Source organism: Ctenopharyngodon idella, chromosome 12 (assembly GCF_019924925.1).
Source record: "Ctenopharyngodon idella isolate HZGC_01 chromosome 12, HZGC01, whole genome shotgun sequence".
NCBI classification, from domain to species: Eukaryota; Metazoa; Chordata; class Actinopteri; order Cypriniformes; family Xenocyprididae; genus Ctenopharyngodon; species Ctenopharyngodon idella.
The window spans coordinates 14,592,811-14,608,309 of record NC_067231.1 but is presented as its reverse complement, the minus strand read 5'-3'; the positions used below and the strand labels follow the sequence as shown (position 1 = coordinate 14,608,309).

Below are 15,499 nucleotides of genomic sequence, written 5' to 3'. Positions count from 1 at the left end.
CAGCCTGTCAAATGTTACATGATCCTTTAGAAATCATTCTGTTTTTGTGGAAACAGTGATATTTTTTTTTTCAGAATTCCTTGATAAATAGAAAGTTCAAAAGAACAGCAATTATTTGAAATAGAAATATTTGCAACATTATAAATGTCACTTTTGATCAATTTAATGCATCCTTGCTGAATAAAAGTAAGTCTTTACTTAAATTAAATTAAATCTTACTGACCCCAAACATATGAACTGTAGTGTATAGTATCAGTTTCTACATTTACTTTTTACAGTTAGATTACATCTCTTAGCATCCATTGCTGACTTAAATGTATTATTTAAAAACATTAATAATTTAATACCACTGTTAAATGTCCTTTAGCAAATCTTAAAATGAATATGCATGTTTTACACAGTACATTATAATACTGTGATGCCAAAAATCACTTGTAGAATTTAAAACAATTTATTTAAATACATTTTGTCTAATTTATTTAGACTGCAACAGGTCTCAAAATAGTTGGGACGGGGGCATGTTTACCATGGTGTAGCATCTCCTCTTCTTTTCAAAACAGTTTGGGCATCGGGATTATGAGTTTCTGGAGTTTTGGTGTTGGAATTTGGTCCCATTCTTGCCTGATATAGGTTTCCAGCTGCTGAAGAGTTTGTGGTCGTCTTTGACGTATTTTTCGTTTAATGATGCACCAAATGTTCTCTATAGGTGAAAAATCTGGACTGCAGGCAGACCAATTTAGCACCCGAACTCTTCTACGACGAAGCCATGCTGTTGTAATAGCTGCAGTATGTGGTTTTGCATTGTTCTAATGAAATACACAAGGCCTTCCCTGAACTAGACGTCGTCTGGAAACCTTTATATACCTTTCAGCATTCATAGTGCCTTCCAAAACATGCAAGCTGCCCATACCATATGCACTTATGCACCCCCATACCATCAGAGATGCTGGCTTTTGAACTGAACGCTGATGACAGGCTAGAAGGTCTCCCTCCTCTTTAGCCCGGAGGACACGGCGTCTGTGATTTCCAACAAGAATGTCAAATTTGGATTTGTCTGACAATAGAACACTTTTCCACTTTGAAACAGTCCATTTTAAATAAGCCTTGGCCCACAGGACATGACGGCGCTTCTGGACCATGTTCACATATGACTTCCTTTTTGCATGATAAAGCTTTAGTTGGTATCTGCAGATGGCACGGCGGATTGTGTTTACTGACAGTGGTTTCTGGAAGTATTCTTGGGCCCATTTAGTAATGTCACTGACACAATCATGCCGATGAGTGATGCAGTGTCGTCTGAGGGCCCAAAGACCACGGGCATCCAATAAAGGTCTTCGGCCTTGTCCCTTACGCACAGAGATTTCTCCAGTTTCTTTGAATATTTTGATGATGTTATGCATTGTAGATGATGAGATTTGTAAAGCCTTTGCAATTTGATGTTGAGGAACATTGTTTTTAAGGTATTCCACAATCTTTTTACGCACTCTTTCACAGCTCTGCCCATCTTTACTTTTGAGAGACTCTGCCTCTTTAAGACATCCCTTTTATAGCTAATCATGTTATAGACCTGATATCAATTAACTTAATTAGTTGCTAGATGTTCTCCCAGCTGAATCTTTTCAAAATTTCTTGCTTTTTCAGCCATTTGATGCCCCTGTGCCAACTTTTTTGAGACCTGTAGCAGGCATCAAATTTGAAATGAGCTCATTTTGTGGATAAGTGTCTCTGTTTAAACATTTGTTATGTTATCTATGTTCTATTGTGAATAAAATATTGGCTCGTGTGATTTGAAAGTCTTTTAGGTTTCATTTTATTCAAATTTAAAAAAAAACGTCCCAACATTTCCGGAATTCGGGTTGTAATTTATTGATTCAAATAGATTTAGATGAGGAACTAAGTGAAGTGATTTTGGCTTTAAAACAGTCACAGGTCTCGATTCTCTGTGCGAGTGCACAGCTGAAATGAGAAATAGATGAGACTTGGCTGTGCACACCCCAACAGATGATGATCTATCCTTAGACCGTGTCAAAGATCAACACTCCAACTTCGCCTGCCCAGTAAACTTGTTTACAGACCAGACCAGACCTACATATTGACTGATCAAAGTCCATAAACAGTTGCCCCTGTGAGTAGCAAAACTGTTTTTATAATCCGTTTTTAATCAAGAATGTTTTTGGTTTCACCATAAGTACTAAGACCTTTTTAATTCACACATACAGTATTTTACCAAGAAGTTCAAGAGGTTTAATAACTTTTAATAACAATAATGATATTAATAAAAATATCATTAATAAAAAGTGCAATAGGAAATAATAATTATTAATAGTAATACTGAAAAGCACAATTTGCCAGGAAGGCAGACCATTGTGGAAATGAGCTCAGGTCGGTATCTAAATCAGAATATATGACTGTATATAATCACAGTCAGAAGCGGTGAACATACCTGGCTGTGAATATCTGCTTGACTGCCACTCTGGCATATCTGTCTTTAAGGCTCCATGTGTCCAAGGGTTGTTCAATTATTGTCTCATTTTCATACAGAGGTAATGCCACTTGAGTGTAACATCCTTCATGCTTCCTGTAGAGTCAACATTTTACATACTTTACATACTTACATACTTCATACTTAAGCACGAGACAAACACAAAACCTCAGGCTATATGGCATCTGATGTGTGTTTTGATAATGATGACCTGGATAGTAACACACACCTAGTAGTATACTGATTAAGGATGCAGGGAGGGCAGCTGGGAAGGTCGAGGCCTGGTTTGTCAGTGCAGCCCATATCATTACTATAAGGAATACCGAAGTAATAGTCAAAACCTGTAGAGTAAACCCACAAAAATATGCATATCCTCATGAAATAGCTCAAAAGAAATGTTTACAATAATTACAATTTATATATCAACATGTAATTCATTCTGGAAAAAAAAGAAAGAAAAAGAAATCTTATTTGCCGATATATATATATGTATTCAGCTTTGCCATCACAGGAATAAATTGCATTTTAAAATATATTCAAATAGAAATCTGTCATTTTAAGTTGTAAAAATATTTCACAATATTACTGTTTTTGCTGTTTTTTTAGATCAAATAAATGCAAAAAAAAAAAAAAATATATATATATATATATATACTGTATATATATATATATAATTTATTGTTTATTAATACATTTTTATTTAACAGTGATTCATCTTTAAAAATATCATGCATAATTAAAACATTGAAATGGAATAAAAAAGGAAAAAAATTTTACCTCTATGAACAGGATTATAGGAACCATTGTGTCCAAGGTGCCATTTTCCTGTTTTAAAATCAATATAAGCATTACTAATACTTGGAAAAGAAATATTACGACATATAAGTTCAGCTTGGGAGGCTTATTAGTTGCCATGGCGACAATAAGTATTTGTTAATCAGGAACTAACACAGCACAGTGTTGAGTTCATTGCTCTGAGGATGTTAATCGTGTTGTTCTCAGCATGTTCTTAGAGTTTCTGTGCTTACCGATCATGGCTGTATAATAACCTGCGTCATGCAGGAGCTGAGCAAACGTTGTCTCATTGAGTGGCAGTCCTGCGACTGACTCCACTGCAAAATTATGAGTGACCCCGTTGCGCAGCCCGTGTCTGCCGGTCAGGAGGGCAGCGCGTGAGGGTGAGCATGTGGAGGCAGGAGAGTGGAAGTCTGTGAATCTGCAAATCACCACACAAGCTCCCATAATTATACATAATCAGGCACAAAACTGTGCATGGCCATGCATGCATGGCCAAATTATAATGACAACACTACCTTTTGCCCTTCAGCATTAATGAGTCGAGCCAGGGTGTTGGTGTGGAGTTATCAGGCCTGTTCACCCAGAGGTCACCCCATCCAATATCATCGGCTAAGATAATGATGAAATTGGGTCGTTCCTTCTCACCTGTTTTGTTCTCCTTTCTAATATGGCTTTTGATGTGATGAACCAGTCCAGAGAACAGAAGCAGTGCACATAATCCAAACTGTGCCATTTTTACATGCAAAATCTAAAAAAGAGAGAATAAAACTCATTTAAATTATGATATATCTAACAGAGAAAAACTAACACTCTGATTGCTACTTCAACGTAATTAGACAAGGGGGAAAAACATTATAAAACACAGTGTGATTAATGAATCAGGCCAATCAGAGATCTTCAACAGGGTTCTGTGGCAGGGTTATTACTGTTCACTAATACTAAACCTATAAAAAACATTTTCATTAGTTAAAATAAAATACTGAAAAATCTACTGAATGAAAAACTGATTTCATTTTATTTCAGTTTGTTGCCAAGGCACAATTTCTTTTAGTTTAATTTGATGTACTAAAATAACTAATACTACAACTGAATAAAAAATAACTGAATAAAAATTAATAAGAACTATATAGACATATTTTAAAAACAAAATTACAAAAACACAACTAAATTAATTAAAATAAATTATAAAAATTATAAAATTATAAAAATAAAAACTAATTCAAATAAATAAAATATTAATAAACACTATAATAGAATTTCAATGATACTAAAATAACTGGTCTGCAGTGGCACCATTTGATCTCAAAATCAAACAAAAAAAATTAAAATATGCAATAAACAAAAATACAATACTGTCAACTTCAATCAAAGTTAAAGTTAAGAAACTAAAGTTCATTTTAATGTTAATTTAAATTAATATGGAGAGGTATATGACTCTGTATATCATTAAATTATTTTAATGGATTTGCAATGTAAAGAATCATAAATATATGTATAGCGCGTTAAGGTTGCCACTTTTTACAGTGTAGGAACCAAAAACTATCTGAGGTTGCTGTTTTTCACAGCATAAAGCCCTCTGGATGTCTCCGATGAGAGTGTTTTCACTGTCGGGTTTGAGCAGATCTTACTGGCTGTTATGTAACAAACTTTACCTAATGCACAGGTCCTTTTAAAACATTCAATACAGTCACTCTTGCAGTTCCCACTTTACACTATAGCAGGAAGAAGAGACAGAGGCACACAGCATGTTCCTTTGACATTCCAGCTCAAGGGAAAGGGGGGTTGTTGGTGTGGCCTTTCATTCAACATTGACTGTAAACCAATCCTCAACTTACTCAACAGCTGAAACCTCCCACCATAGAGGAGCTCAGTGTTTGAGACAGTGGAAGCACCACATGGACTCTTAGCAGTAGACACAAACCACAGCACAGCAGAAGAGCAGCAACATTCCCCTCACTGATAGGAACAGGTAAGCACTCTTTCTTGTTTTGGTTGTTAAATGTTACAATGTATCAATGGTTGAGTGACCACTTCTATTAAACTCCTATTGACATTGGTCAGTTAAGTGCCTCACATACTAATATATGCAGGAAGACACAAGGTCACACATATATATTTGTATAGTGTTCTTTATCATAGAAACGACCAGGTGGCAAAGAGCTGAGAAAATATATATTCATGCTGAAATCTAATGGAGCAGCTGGTGGTTGGGAAAATTTGCCAACTCACCTTACTGTTGATAAATTGCAAAGTGATTTAGAAAATAACAAACATGAACAAATCATTTTTTAATGAATTATATGTTTGATGAATGTTTATTTGGGACAATTTCATGCCACACAGAAGTTGTTAAAGATGCTTTTGAAGTTACAGCAATAACGTTATTGAGGAAGTTTCGCGGTCTGAATATGATGGGAATGAAGCTGTCCTACAGTGTTAGCTGTAATAACATTGGAAAGACTAAGAAGAAATTTAACAAACTTCAGCTTTAAACTGCATTGAAATAAAAAAAAAAGCGATAATATAATATTATGAGACTCATTACTGCTCACCTAATGCTAAGCGATGCCTTCATTGAAAGTATTTCAAACGTTGTTCTGCTCTGCTGCCTTAAAGCGCATCAGTTTGTTGACACTCGAGTCCCGCCGCCCCGCTCGTGACGTACATCCCTCTATACGCCACTTGCGCTACTCTCCTACTACTCCCACATGGGTGCTTCTCAAACAGAAGGCAGCGTCCTGTGTCCTTCCTAGTCCAGTCCTTCGGAGGCTTGTAGGCTAGAGTCCTCCTCAGCATTAAACGCTAGAATGAGACGGTATAGTAAGTGCGCATGGCTACGTCACACATGTTTTTTTTAGTATTATTTAAATAAACGCTCAAAACTCGAAAAATACATGTAATTTAGCCTGTTCTCAGCATGAGGTCACAATGTAAAATTGCCCAACAAAGTGTTTAAAAATGCAACAAATTAAAAAATATACATTTAAATTGAAAGCCAGAGATCTGTAATATATCAAACAATACAACAAGTAAGTCTTGAATTATATTTTCCATAAAAAATGCCTATCAAAGTTGTGTCCTCACTTTGCGTCAACTCTGTCAGGATTTTTTTATATATATATATATATATATAATTCTGAATAAATCAGGCAATGTCATGGTCATCTTTAACTCTGAGGAGCACTTACTATTTCCTGCCCACTGTGGATCTTACAGTAGGACACGTAGTTCTGGAAGTTTATATATTTTTAGATTTTATACAAACAATGTTGAAGTCTCTGCGGTCACAGCTTTAACATGTCAACTCCGTCATCCCGATGTAATAGTTTCTGTAAATAGTTTTGGGATAAATCTTGGCATTTTTGACGTTTATTAAGGCAGCTACAGCTGAGAAAGAAAACAAAATTGCTCCAATGTACAACACGTGGTTACGGTGGAAAATATTTTAATTTTGTCAACTCCGTCAGACGTCAACTCCGCCAGGATTTATGTCTGATGGTTGACAAGTGCTCTCAAAAAGTTTATATAATGTGATTTAATAAGTTTTTGCATATGGGGAATTCTTCCAATGTTTTTTCATGATTCTATTTACATATACTGTTATTAGGCCTCAGCTGGACCTTTGTCAACTCCGCCAGTATTTATTTAACATCGTCAGGTGAAGGTTTTTGTTAATTTTGAAAGAAATGTCTTATTCTTTTTTCAATTCATTGCGATAAATATTAAAACATCAACTGAACTACATGATATCATGTCTGATTTACTTAATAACATTGATTATATATGTTTAATATTAAAAAGGAGGTTAGAGAATTAATAACCCTAACCCAAGACAAAAAATATAGGGAATTTATTTTTTTTCACTTAGCTTCTTTACTGAACACCATTATTACATAATTGAAGACACTGTTGTTGGAAGGATCAAATTAAAATATTATGCTTTTTAATGCGTCTGACGGAGGTGACACAAATTTAGTTTCAAAGTGAATAAATGTACATTTTTTAGAAAAAAAAAAAAAACATTTTCAGAAAAACCTGTTCCCTTACATGGCTCATTAGCTGAGACATTTGTCTACAAATATATAAGTGTAAAAATAATGTATTATTAAATAATAAAAACTAACTTCTAAAATAGGTTTTGTCCCTTATCCCAAGAATCAGTGATGCCTTCATCTCCGAAAACATTATTTTTCATAATGAACTTTTCCGTCTGTTCTTTTTCGTGATTTGGAATGTGTGCAAAGGATTGTGGGTGATTGAAGGATGTGAAAGATACTCTTGATGCATCCTTCCAAAATGAGCTGAATGAAAGATGCGAAACAAAGGCCACCTTCCAAGGTTCCTTCAAATTGAGATGGCCTTCGACGGTGCTTGATGACATGGCAGCCGGGATATACAGCCTTGTAGGACGCAGCCGCTTTTCACAAAGTTTTGTTCTTTTTCAACACTGCTCACTGCAGAGCCAATGGGTGAGCTTTACATCCAGCTCCGGATGTTTTTTAAAACCGTTCCCTTAATGTGGAACTACAGTGATTTGTGCGATTTTTGCTGCCAAGGACACATTTCTAATTTTTATTTGAAGTCGTCATGAAACGGAAGTTGCGATAGTCTTTTCTTCCATATCATGATGTATATCTGAGTGAAACGGCTTCTTGAACAAGAACAAAATGTATGGCGGAACTTGATTTTGTCCATCAGGGATTGATTGGATCGTTGTGGTTTGCTATTGTTGTGATCTCATGTGATTGACAGGTTGTCCCGCCCTCACATCAATGCATACGTCATCAGAGAAAGAGAAGAGATGTCAGTGCAAGAAAGAGGGGAAGTTATTTTTGATTAAATATTACAGAGGCACAGTTTTTAATTTCATGGTGACAGTAAGTTTAGTCATCTAATATTTATATTTTATTTTATTTCACACTTTAAGTAAACATTAAAAACACTCTAGCATACCTCAGATGTTCAGTTGAACAGAAATCTGTACCCTAAAACTTGATACAAGAAATAGTTAAATTTTAAAGCTAATATTGCAGTTGTTTTGAAACTTGAATTAAGTATAAAAGTTGTTTATAGATTTATCAACCATGTACTTTTAAATTAATACTTCAGCAGTGTTTAAAATTAAATATATTGATTGGTTGCATTGTGGAGATGTCTCTTTATAAGGGTGAATGATCATAGATATGTTTAAATACAGTTTACTGATGGATGTGAGTGGCTGTAAAAGTTGATAGACTTATAAACTTAAAATAGCTTAAATTTGTCTTTGTCACATTGACAGGTCGCAGGTCAAAATGGCACAGTGGATTTTCCGACTGAAAGGTTGCCTCAGCTCTAAAGTGTACTCAGAGGTCCCAGATGGTGGTTGGGGTTGGATTGTGGCTGTGGCCTTTTTCCTGGTGGAGATGTTTACTTATGGGGTTATCAAAAGTTTCGGGATTTTCCTCAAGGACCTAATGAGTGATTTTGAGGAGAGCAACAGTCGAGTATCATGGATCATTTCAATATGTGTCTTTGTTATGACTTTTACAGGTAAAAACCATCACTTTTAAATTTTAAAATTCTGCTTAGCTGCATGTTGACTCTTTTCTTTATATACTGCCCGACCCAAAAAAAACTCGCTGTTTGGATTTTAATAGGTAAATACTTAAGAAACTATGAATGGATCATTATTACAGTGATTATTATGTTTCTAGCATGTTATATGTTTGGCAACGGTTCTTTTAACCCTAAAAGATGGATTTCTTAAACAACCGTGTAGGAAGACACATCATGGCCATATTCCAGGATGACTATGTCAAGATTCACCAGGTTTAAAATTGTGAAAGAATGGCTCAGAGAGCATGAAGAATCATTTTCACACGTGAATTGGCACTGACCTTAACCTCAGTGTAAGTTTTTGGGATGTGCTGGAGTAGACTTTACAGAGTGCTCACCTCTTGCATTGTCAGTACAAGATCTTGACCAAAAAATGATGCACCTCTCGATGGAAATAAATGTTGTGATGTTATTTCCATCAAGAGGTGCATCATTTTTTGGTCAAGATCTTGTTTTGACAATGCAAGAGGTGAGCACTCTGTAAAGTCTCCTCCAGCACATCCTAAAGGCTTTCAATGAAATTAAGGTCTGGATTCAGAGGTGCCAATTCATGTGTGAAAATGATTCTTCATGCTCTCTGAACCATTCTTTCACAATTTTTAACCTGGTGAATCTTGACATTGTCATCCTGGAATATGGCCATGATGTGTCTTCCTACATGATGGTTGTTTATGAAATGAAAAGCTACACACTCCATCTTTTAGGGTTAAAAGAACCGTTGCCAAACATATAACATGCTAGAAACATATTAATCACTTAAATAATGATCCATTTATAGATTCTTAAGTATTTGCCTATTAAAATCCAAACAGTGACTTTTTTTTGGCCGGGCAGTGTATGTGTTCATTTCTGTGACTTTAGCATCCATTTCTATGCCCCTTCAGCACCTTTATCATCAGTGCTGAGTAATCGATTCGGCTTCCAGCCAGTTGTGATGTTTGGAGGATTTCTCATATCTCTGGGCACAATCTCAACTGCATTCACCAGCTCCATCAATCAGATGTACCTCAGTATTGGGATTGTGACTGGTAGGTAAAGCCTTGCACTATACGTACACTATCGTTTAAAAGTTTGGGGTCAGTATGATTTTTTTAAAGAGATTAATACTTTTATTGAGAGTACAAAGTACTGTATATACTTTATAATGTTGCAAAGATTTCTATTTGAAATAGAAATCTTTTGCAACATTATAAAGTATATACAGTACAGTACTAATTTGTATAATGACATGGGTATGACATAGGTATTACAAGGAGAGGGTGACTTATGAGGACATTACCCCATGTCCCCATTTTTCAAAAGGCTTATAAATCATACAGAATGAGTTTTTGTGAGAAAGTAAAAATGTGCACAGTTTCCTGTGATGGGTAGGTTTAGGGGTAGATGTAGTGTAGGGCGATAGAAAATACAGTTTGTACAGTATAAAATGTTATGTTCATATCCAGTGTTGGGGAAAGTTACTTTTATATGTAATGCATTACAATATTGCATTTTTCCATAAAAAGATAACTAATTGAGTTACTTTACTTTTTATGGAAAGTAATGTGTTACGTTACTTTTATGTTACTTTTTCTCACCTGGGATAGGTTTGTTTTTAATAACACACACACACACACACACACAGGTTTGTTTTGCTATCAAAGTGAGGACATTCCATAGGCGTAATGGTTTTTATACTGTACAAACTGTACATTCTATCCCCCTACACTACCCCTACCCATCACAGAAAACATTCTGCATTTTTACATTTTTAATAAAACATTGTTTAGTATGTTTTTAAAGCCATTTTAAATATGAGGACTCATGAAATGTCCTCATAACACATGTTTACGTCGTGATACCAGTGTAATACCCATGTCATTATACAAATTTGTGTCCTCATAAATCACAAAAACACGTGCACACATACACACGCGCGTTATATTTTTGGCAAATGTAAAGGTCCTTTCACAAATTAAAAGTGCAAATTAATAAGCCTCATGGCTGAAGGAAATGCAAATTCACACATAGCAGGTGCAGCTCAAACAAACAAATTCAGCTGTGCTCTCATTCTGGACTGCAGAAGAATAGGACACAGGAGAAGAAAGTTCAACACTCTTACTCAACAATAAAAAACAAAAAATGAAACACAAATGTGATGTTTATCTAAGGTCATTTTTGCTTATTAGTATGGTTGAATTGGTCATTGAAGGTCAGCAGCAAAGACATTATTTAATAAAGTGAAATTAAATACATAAAGGCCCGGTTTTACAGACAGGGCTTAGATTAAGCCAGGATTAGGCCTTAGTTCAATTAAAACATTTAAAGGATTAGTTCACCCAAAAATGAAAATAATGTCATTTATTACTCACCCTCATGCCGTTCCACACCCGTATGACCTTCATTCATCTTCGGAACACAAATTAAGATATTTTTGTTGAAATCCGATGGCTCAGTGAGGCCTGCATAGCCAGCAATGACATTTTCTCTCTCAAGATCCATTAATGTACTAAAAACATATTTAAATCAGTTCATGTGAGTACAGTGGTTCAATATTAATATTATAAAGCGACTAGAATATTTTTGGTGCGCCAAAAAAACAAAATAACGACTTATATAGTGATGGCCGATTTCAAAATACTGCTTCATGAAGCTTCGTTGTTATTTTGTTTTTCTGGCGCACCAAAAATATTCTCGTTGCTTTATAATATTAATATTGAACCACTGTGTTCCATTTGTGTTCCAAAGATGAATGAAGGTCTTACGGGTCTGGAACGGTATGAGGGTGAGTAATAAATGACATTTTTGGGCGAACTAACCCTTTAAGTAGCTTTTATAAACATGCCTTAGAAAAAAAATACTGGTGTGTATCTTGAGACAAAACAATGGCACTTACATATTACATATTATTTACATATTATTATGTTTTTATTTTGGGGAATACCGAACCTGTTTTTTTGCAAGTGAGATGTGTAAGAGCATGCTCACATTTAGTCTAGAACTACAATAACCATCATGTTTACACAGCGCACACAAGGCCTCTGCCCTTACTCCCAATTTTTCTCAAAATGGGGACAGGAGAGGTATCTGTTAATAAATGGGAAAACAAAGTAACTTGCATTATTTATTTGAAAAAGTAACTCAGATATTTTGTTGTAAATTTAAAAGTAATGCGTTACTTTACCAGTTACTTTTAAAAGTAATCTGATTACATAACTCGCATTACTTGTAATGTGTTACCCCCAACACTGTTCATATCTGTTATGATGTTTATACTTGAGAAGTAAAACAACTAAACTGCTCCAGAATTGTCTGTAAATAAAGACATTTTACAATAAAATCTAATGATGTATATGTTTGATTGAAAAGATTAATTTACCAGCTATAAGCAAAACAAAGCATCTAATGATTTTCAGATGTCCTTTCCTCTCTGTAGGACTGGGTTACTGTTTGACATTTCTGCCAACCGTCACAATCTTGTCCCAGTACTTCAGCAGGCGTCGTTCTGTGGTCACAGCCATGGCCTCCACTGGAGAGTCATTTGCTATATTTGCTTTTGCTCCAGGTAAGGTCAGGTGTGCTCAACTGCAATATAATATGATCAAATTTTATGTATCATTATGTTGAAACAAGAGTTTTATTGTTGTAACATAAAGAGTCGCACATATCGCTTCATTGTTTCTGCAGCATTCACAGCTCTTAAGAACCACATTGGCTGGAGGTACACAATGGTGGTGATTGGAACGTTGCAGGGCATCATTATTATCTGTGGGGCTCTGCTCTGTCCTATAGTCATCAAACCAAATACTTCTCCAACAGAAACTGAGCAGAAGATCACATACTCTCTCCCCGAAGAACAATTGCAAGGTTCTGTGAGCTCTGGAGATTCAGGTGTACAGTCACTTGACGAGCTGGAACGGGGCCTCAAATCTAGGAAGGAGCAGGAAGAAGCGGAACCACTGCAGATCCTCCCAAAACAACAGGACACTATGAGTAAAAATAAGCTCTTGGATTTGACTGTACTAAAAGAAGGTAGTTTTTTGTGTTATTCAGCCTTTGGACTCTTTGCAACACTGGGCTTTTTCGCCCCACAGCTGTATGTGGTGGAGCTCAGCGCTAGCTTGGGTACCGAGAGGGACAAGGCTGCCTATATGCTGTCAACAATGGCCATCGCTGAGATCTTTGGACGTCTCTCTATAGGATGGGTCCTGAACTGGGGGCACATTAGGAAGATCTTTGTACTTCTCGTATGCGTGTCACTGATGTGCTTAGTCTTGGTGTTGTTTACTGTGGTAAATGGCTTCTGGGGACTAGCAGTGTGCTGTGTGCTTTATGGCTTCTTACTCGGGAACATTGCATCCACGCACATCCCAATGTTGGCTGAGGATGATGTCATAGGGATCCAGAGGATGCCCTTAGCTGTAGGCGTCTACGTCTGTATTCAGAGCTTTGCAGGACTGGCTGGTCCACCATTAGGCGGTAAGAACAACTGAATTTCTTATTATTATCAATGTTGAAAACAGTTGTGCAGTTTTTCAGGATTCAGAAAGAACAGCCTTATTTAAAATAGAAGACTTTTGTAACATATTAAATGTGTCACTTTTGATCTATTTAAAGCATCCTTGCTGAATAAAAGTATTAATTTCTCTTACTGACCCCAAACTTTTGAACAATACTGTATGTAAAATGCAAACCTAAATTAACTTACTGCATTTTCCCCAAATATTCTAGGCGTCCTTGTGGATATTACACAAAAGTACAGTGCTGCATTCTACTCCTGCGCTGTGGGAATGGGACTAGGTGCCGTCTTCCTTGGGCTTGTACGTCCAGCTAAGACAGGTCATCTGTGCACAAGGAGGAATAGTGGACGGAATAAACCCATAGTGGAGCAAGTGGCCAAAGACAAAGACAGGCCGGAAGAATTCCTAGAATTGGATAACCAAGATATTACGTCTTGAAAAAAAAAAGACAAGACTGTGGATTTAACTGAACTTTAGGAACCTTCAGACTTGTTGAAAATTTTTACAACTGAATGTATCTGCAGTACAACCACATTATGATTCAAAATAATTGCTTAAGGGGTTAGTTCACCCAAAAATGAAAATTCGGTCATCATTGACAAACATGAAATAGAGGTTTGTTCTTACGAGTCAAGCAAGTACGGTTGAGCTACCGTTTATAATATTTTATTTGCTCTACGTATGTGCATTGATCAATGTTTGTATGGGAATAAAAGCTTAAATCAAATCTGTTCAACATATAAAGCATGTTTCTTCAGAAAACTTGGATTAAACAGTTTGATTCATATGGATTTCTTTTATATCTCTCTATGAACTAGTGTCAAAGTTTTGGTGGAATGGATGTTCAAAGGAGAGACAGAAATCTCTCGGGGTTGTCGGCACCGATAGCCTTGTGGGCAGCGCCCCGACATATAGCGGCGTTGCGCTTCAGGTGACCCGAGTATGAGTCCCGGCTCGTGGACCTTTCCCGATCCCGTCCCCCTCTCTTTCTCCCACCTTGCTTCCTGATACTATCCTGTCACAATAAAGGCAAAAATCGCTAAAAATAAATAAATAAATAAATAAATATATATATATATATATATATAAAAATCTCTTGGGTTTCATTAAAAGTATCTTCATTTGAGATTCACTAAAGATTAACTAAAGTCTTATGGGATTGGAATGACATGAGGGTGAAATGATGATGACAGAATGGTCATTTCTGGGTGAACTGTCCCTTTAAGATGTGCAATTGTTGTTTATACACTGAGATCATAAATGTAATTATTATAGTACATTATATTAGCAGTAGCTGTCTTGAAAAACTATTATTAGACTTGAAAGTAAACACTGGGACTTTTGTTGATTAGAGTCCTAGATACAAAAGAAATTAACATAATCTGTAACAGGAAACCACATTTTCGTGGTTTTAGCGATTATAGGCAATGACTTCATAGGTGATTACCAGGTACTGATGGGTAAAGCAATGTTGAATTCAGCAACTTAAAACTCATATAATATAAAATCTAAATGTGGTAGAAAAGGCATGAGGTATTTGATGCTTTATTTTAAAAAGGAACCTATCTATATAATTTTGTTTCCTAATATTCTTTTTTTAATATTTGCAGGAGGGTGATGGGTTGGTCTTCAGTACTTCATATTCAGCCATATTCAGCTAACTAAGTGCTAAACCCAGATGAACAACTTTATTAATGCTAATAGTGTCTGTTTAGGGTGTTGTTTGGTATTCCAATGCTCATGACAGTGTTTTCAACTGTGGATAACATTTACACATCTATTAAATAGAGATTACTGTGAATTCAATGCTTTACAGAGCTCAGGTTGATGTAACTGTGAAATGAAGATGAAGGATATCCAAAGTAATGCAAAGCCAAATTCAAATGTGAAAGTGTCTTATATGACTGCTTCATTACTTACCTCTTTAGGTAAAAGTGTATTTGTTGTTATCGAACAACTGTCACATGACTTGAATTTTATAACTGGAAAGGAATTATTTGCTGTATGTTCAGTGGAATGTGAATATGCAATGATCTCTTCTCTTTCTGCACAATAGACAATCTTTAAATCAGATTAAAAAATAAATACATACTTTTTTATACTGCTGTCTGAAAATTGTTTT

At 35.7% G+C, this 15,499-nt stretch overlaps 2 protein-coding genes across 7 annotated transcripts in view; one reads left to right on the top strand and one right to left on the bottom strand.

Annotated features, from left to right (window-relative positions):
- arsg (arylsulfatase G) overlaps positions 1 to 5,985 on the bottom strand; it is a 19,868-nt gene extending 13,883 nt beyond the window's left edge. The window contains exons 1-6 of the mRNA XM_051914073.1: positions 5,833 to 5,985; positions 3,796 to 4,028; positions 3,511 to 3,698; positions 3,260 to 3,307; positions 2,712 to 2,823; positions 2,444 to 2,578 (exon numbers count right to left, since the gene is read on the bottom strand). Coding sequence (XP_051770033.1) covers positions 2,444 to 2,578; positions 2,712 to 2,823; positions 3,260 to 3,307; positions 3,511 to 3,698; positions 3,796 to 4,013 — 701 coding nt within the window. The 5' untranslated portion in view covers positions 4,014 to 4,028; positions 5,833 to 5,985. The remainder of the gene's footprint in view (positions 1 to 2,443; positions 2,579 to 2,711; positions 2,824 to 3,259; positions 3,308 to 3,510; positions 3,699 to 3,795; positions 4,029 to 5,832) is intronic.
- LOC127523415 (monocarboxylate transporter 7) lies at positions 5,085 to 15,478 on the top strand. Of its 6 annotated transcripts, none has more exons than XM_051914080.1 (7): positions 5,085 to 5,249; positions 8,033 to 8,102; positions 8,563 to 8,812; positions 9,763 to 9,906; positions 12,294 to 12,422; positions 12,677 to 13,336; positions 13,589 to 15,478. In XM_051914080.1, exons 2-7 carry the CDS (start codon positions 8,082 to 8,084, stop codon positions 13,813 to 13,815), a joined length of 1,431 nt encoding a protein of 476 aa, XP_051770040.1. In that variant the 5' UTR covers positions 5,085 to 5,249; positions 8,033 to 8,081; the 3' UTR covers positions 13,816 to 15,478. The 6 variants fall into 6 exon arrangements, with proteins under 6 accessions (XP_051770040.1, XP_051770035.1, XP_051770034.1 ...); XM_051914075.1 differs by having other exon boundaries at positions 5,089 to 5,249; positions 8,033 to 8,083; positions 8,562 to 8,812; positions 12,545 to 13,336; XM_051914074.1 differs by having other exon boundaries at positions 5,089 to 5,249; positions 12,545 to 13,336.
- Positions 15,479 to 15,499: the final 21 nt, after the last annotated feature.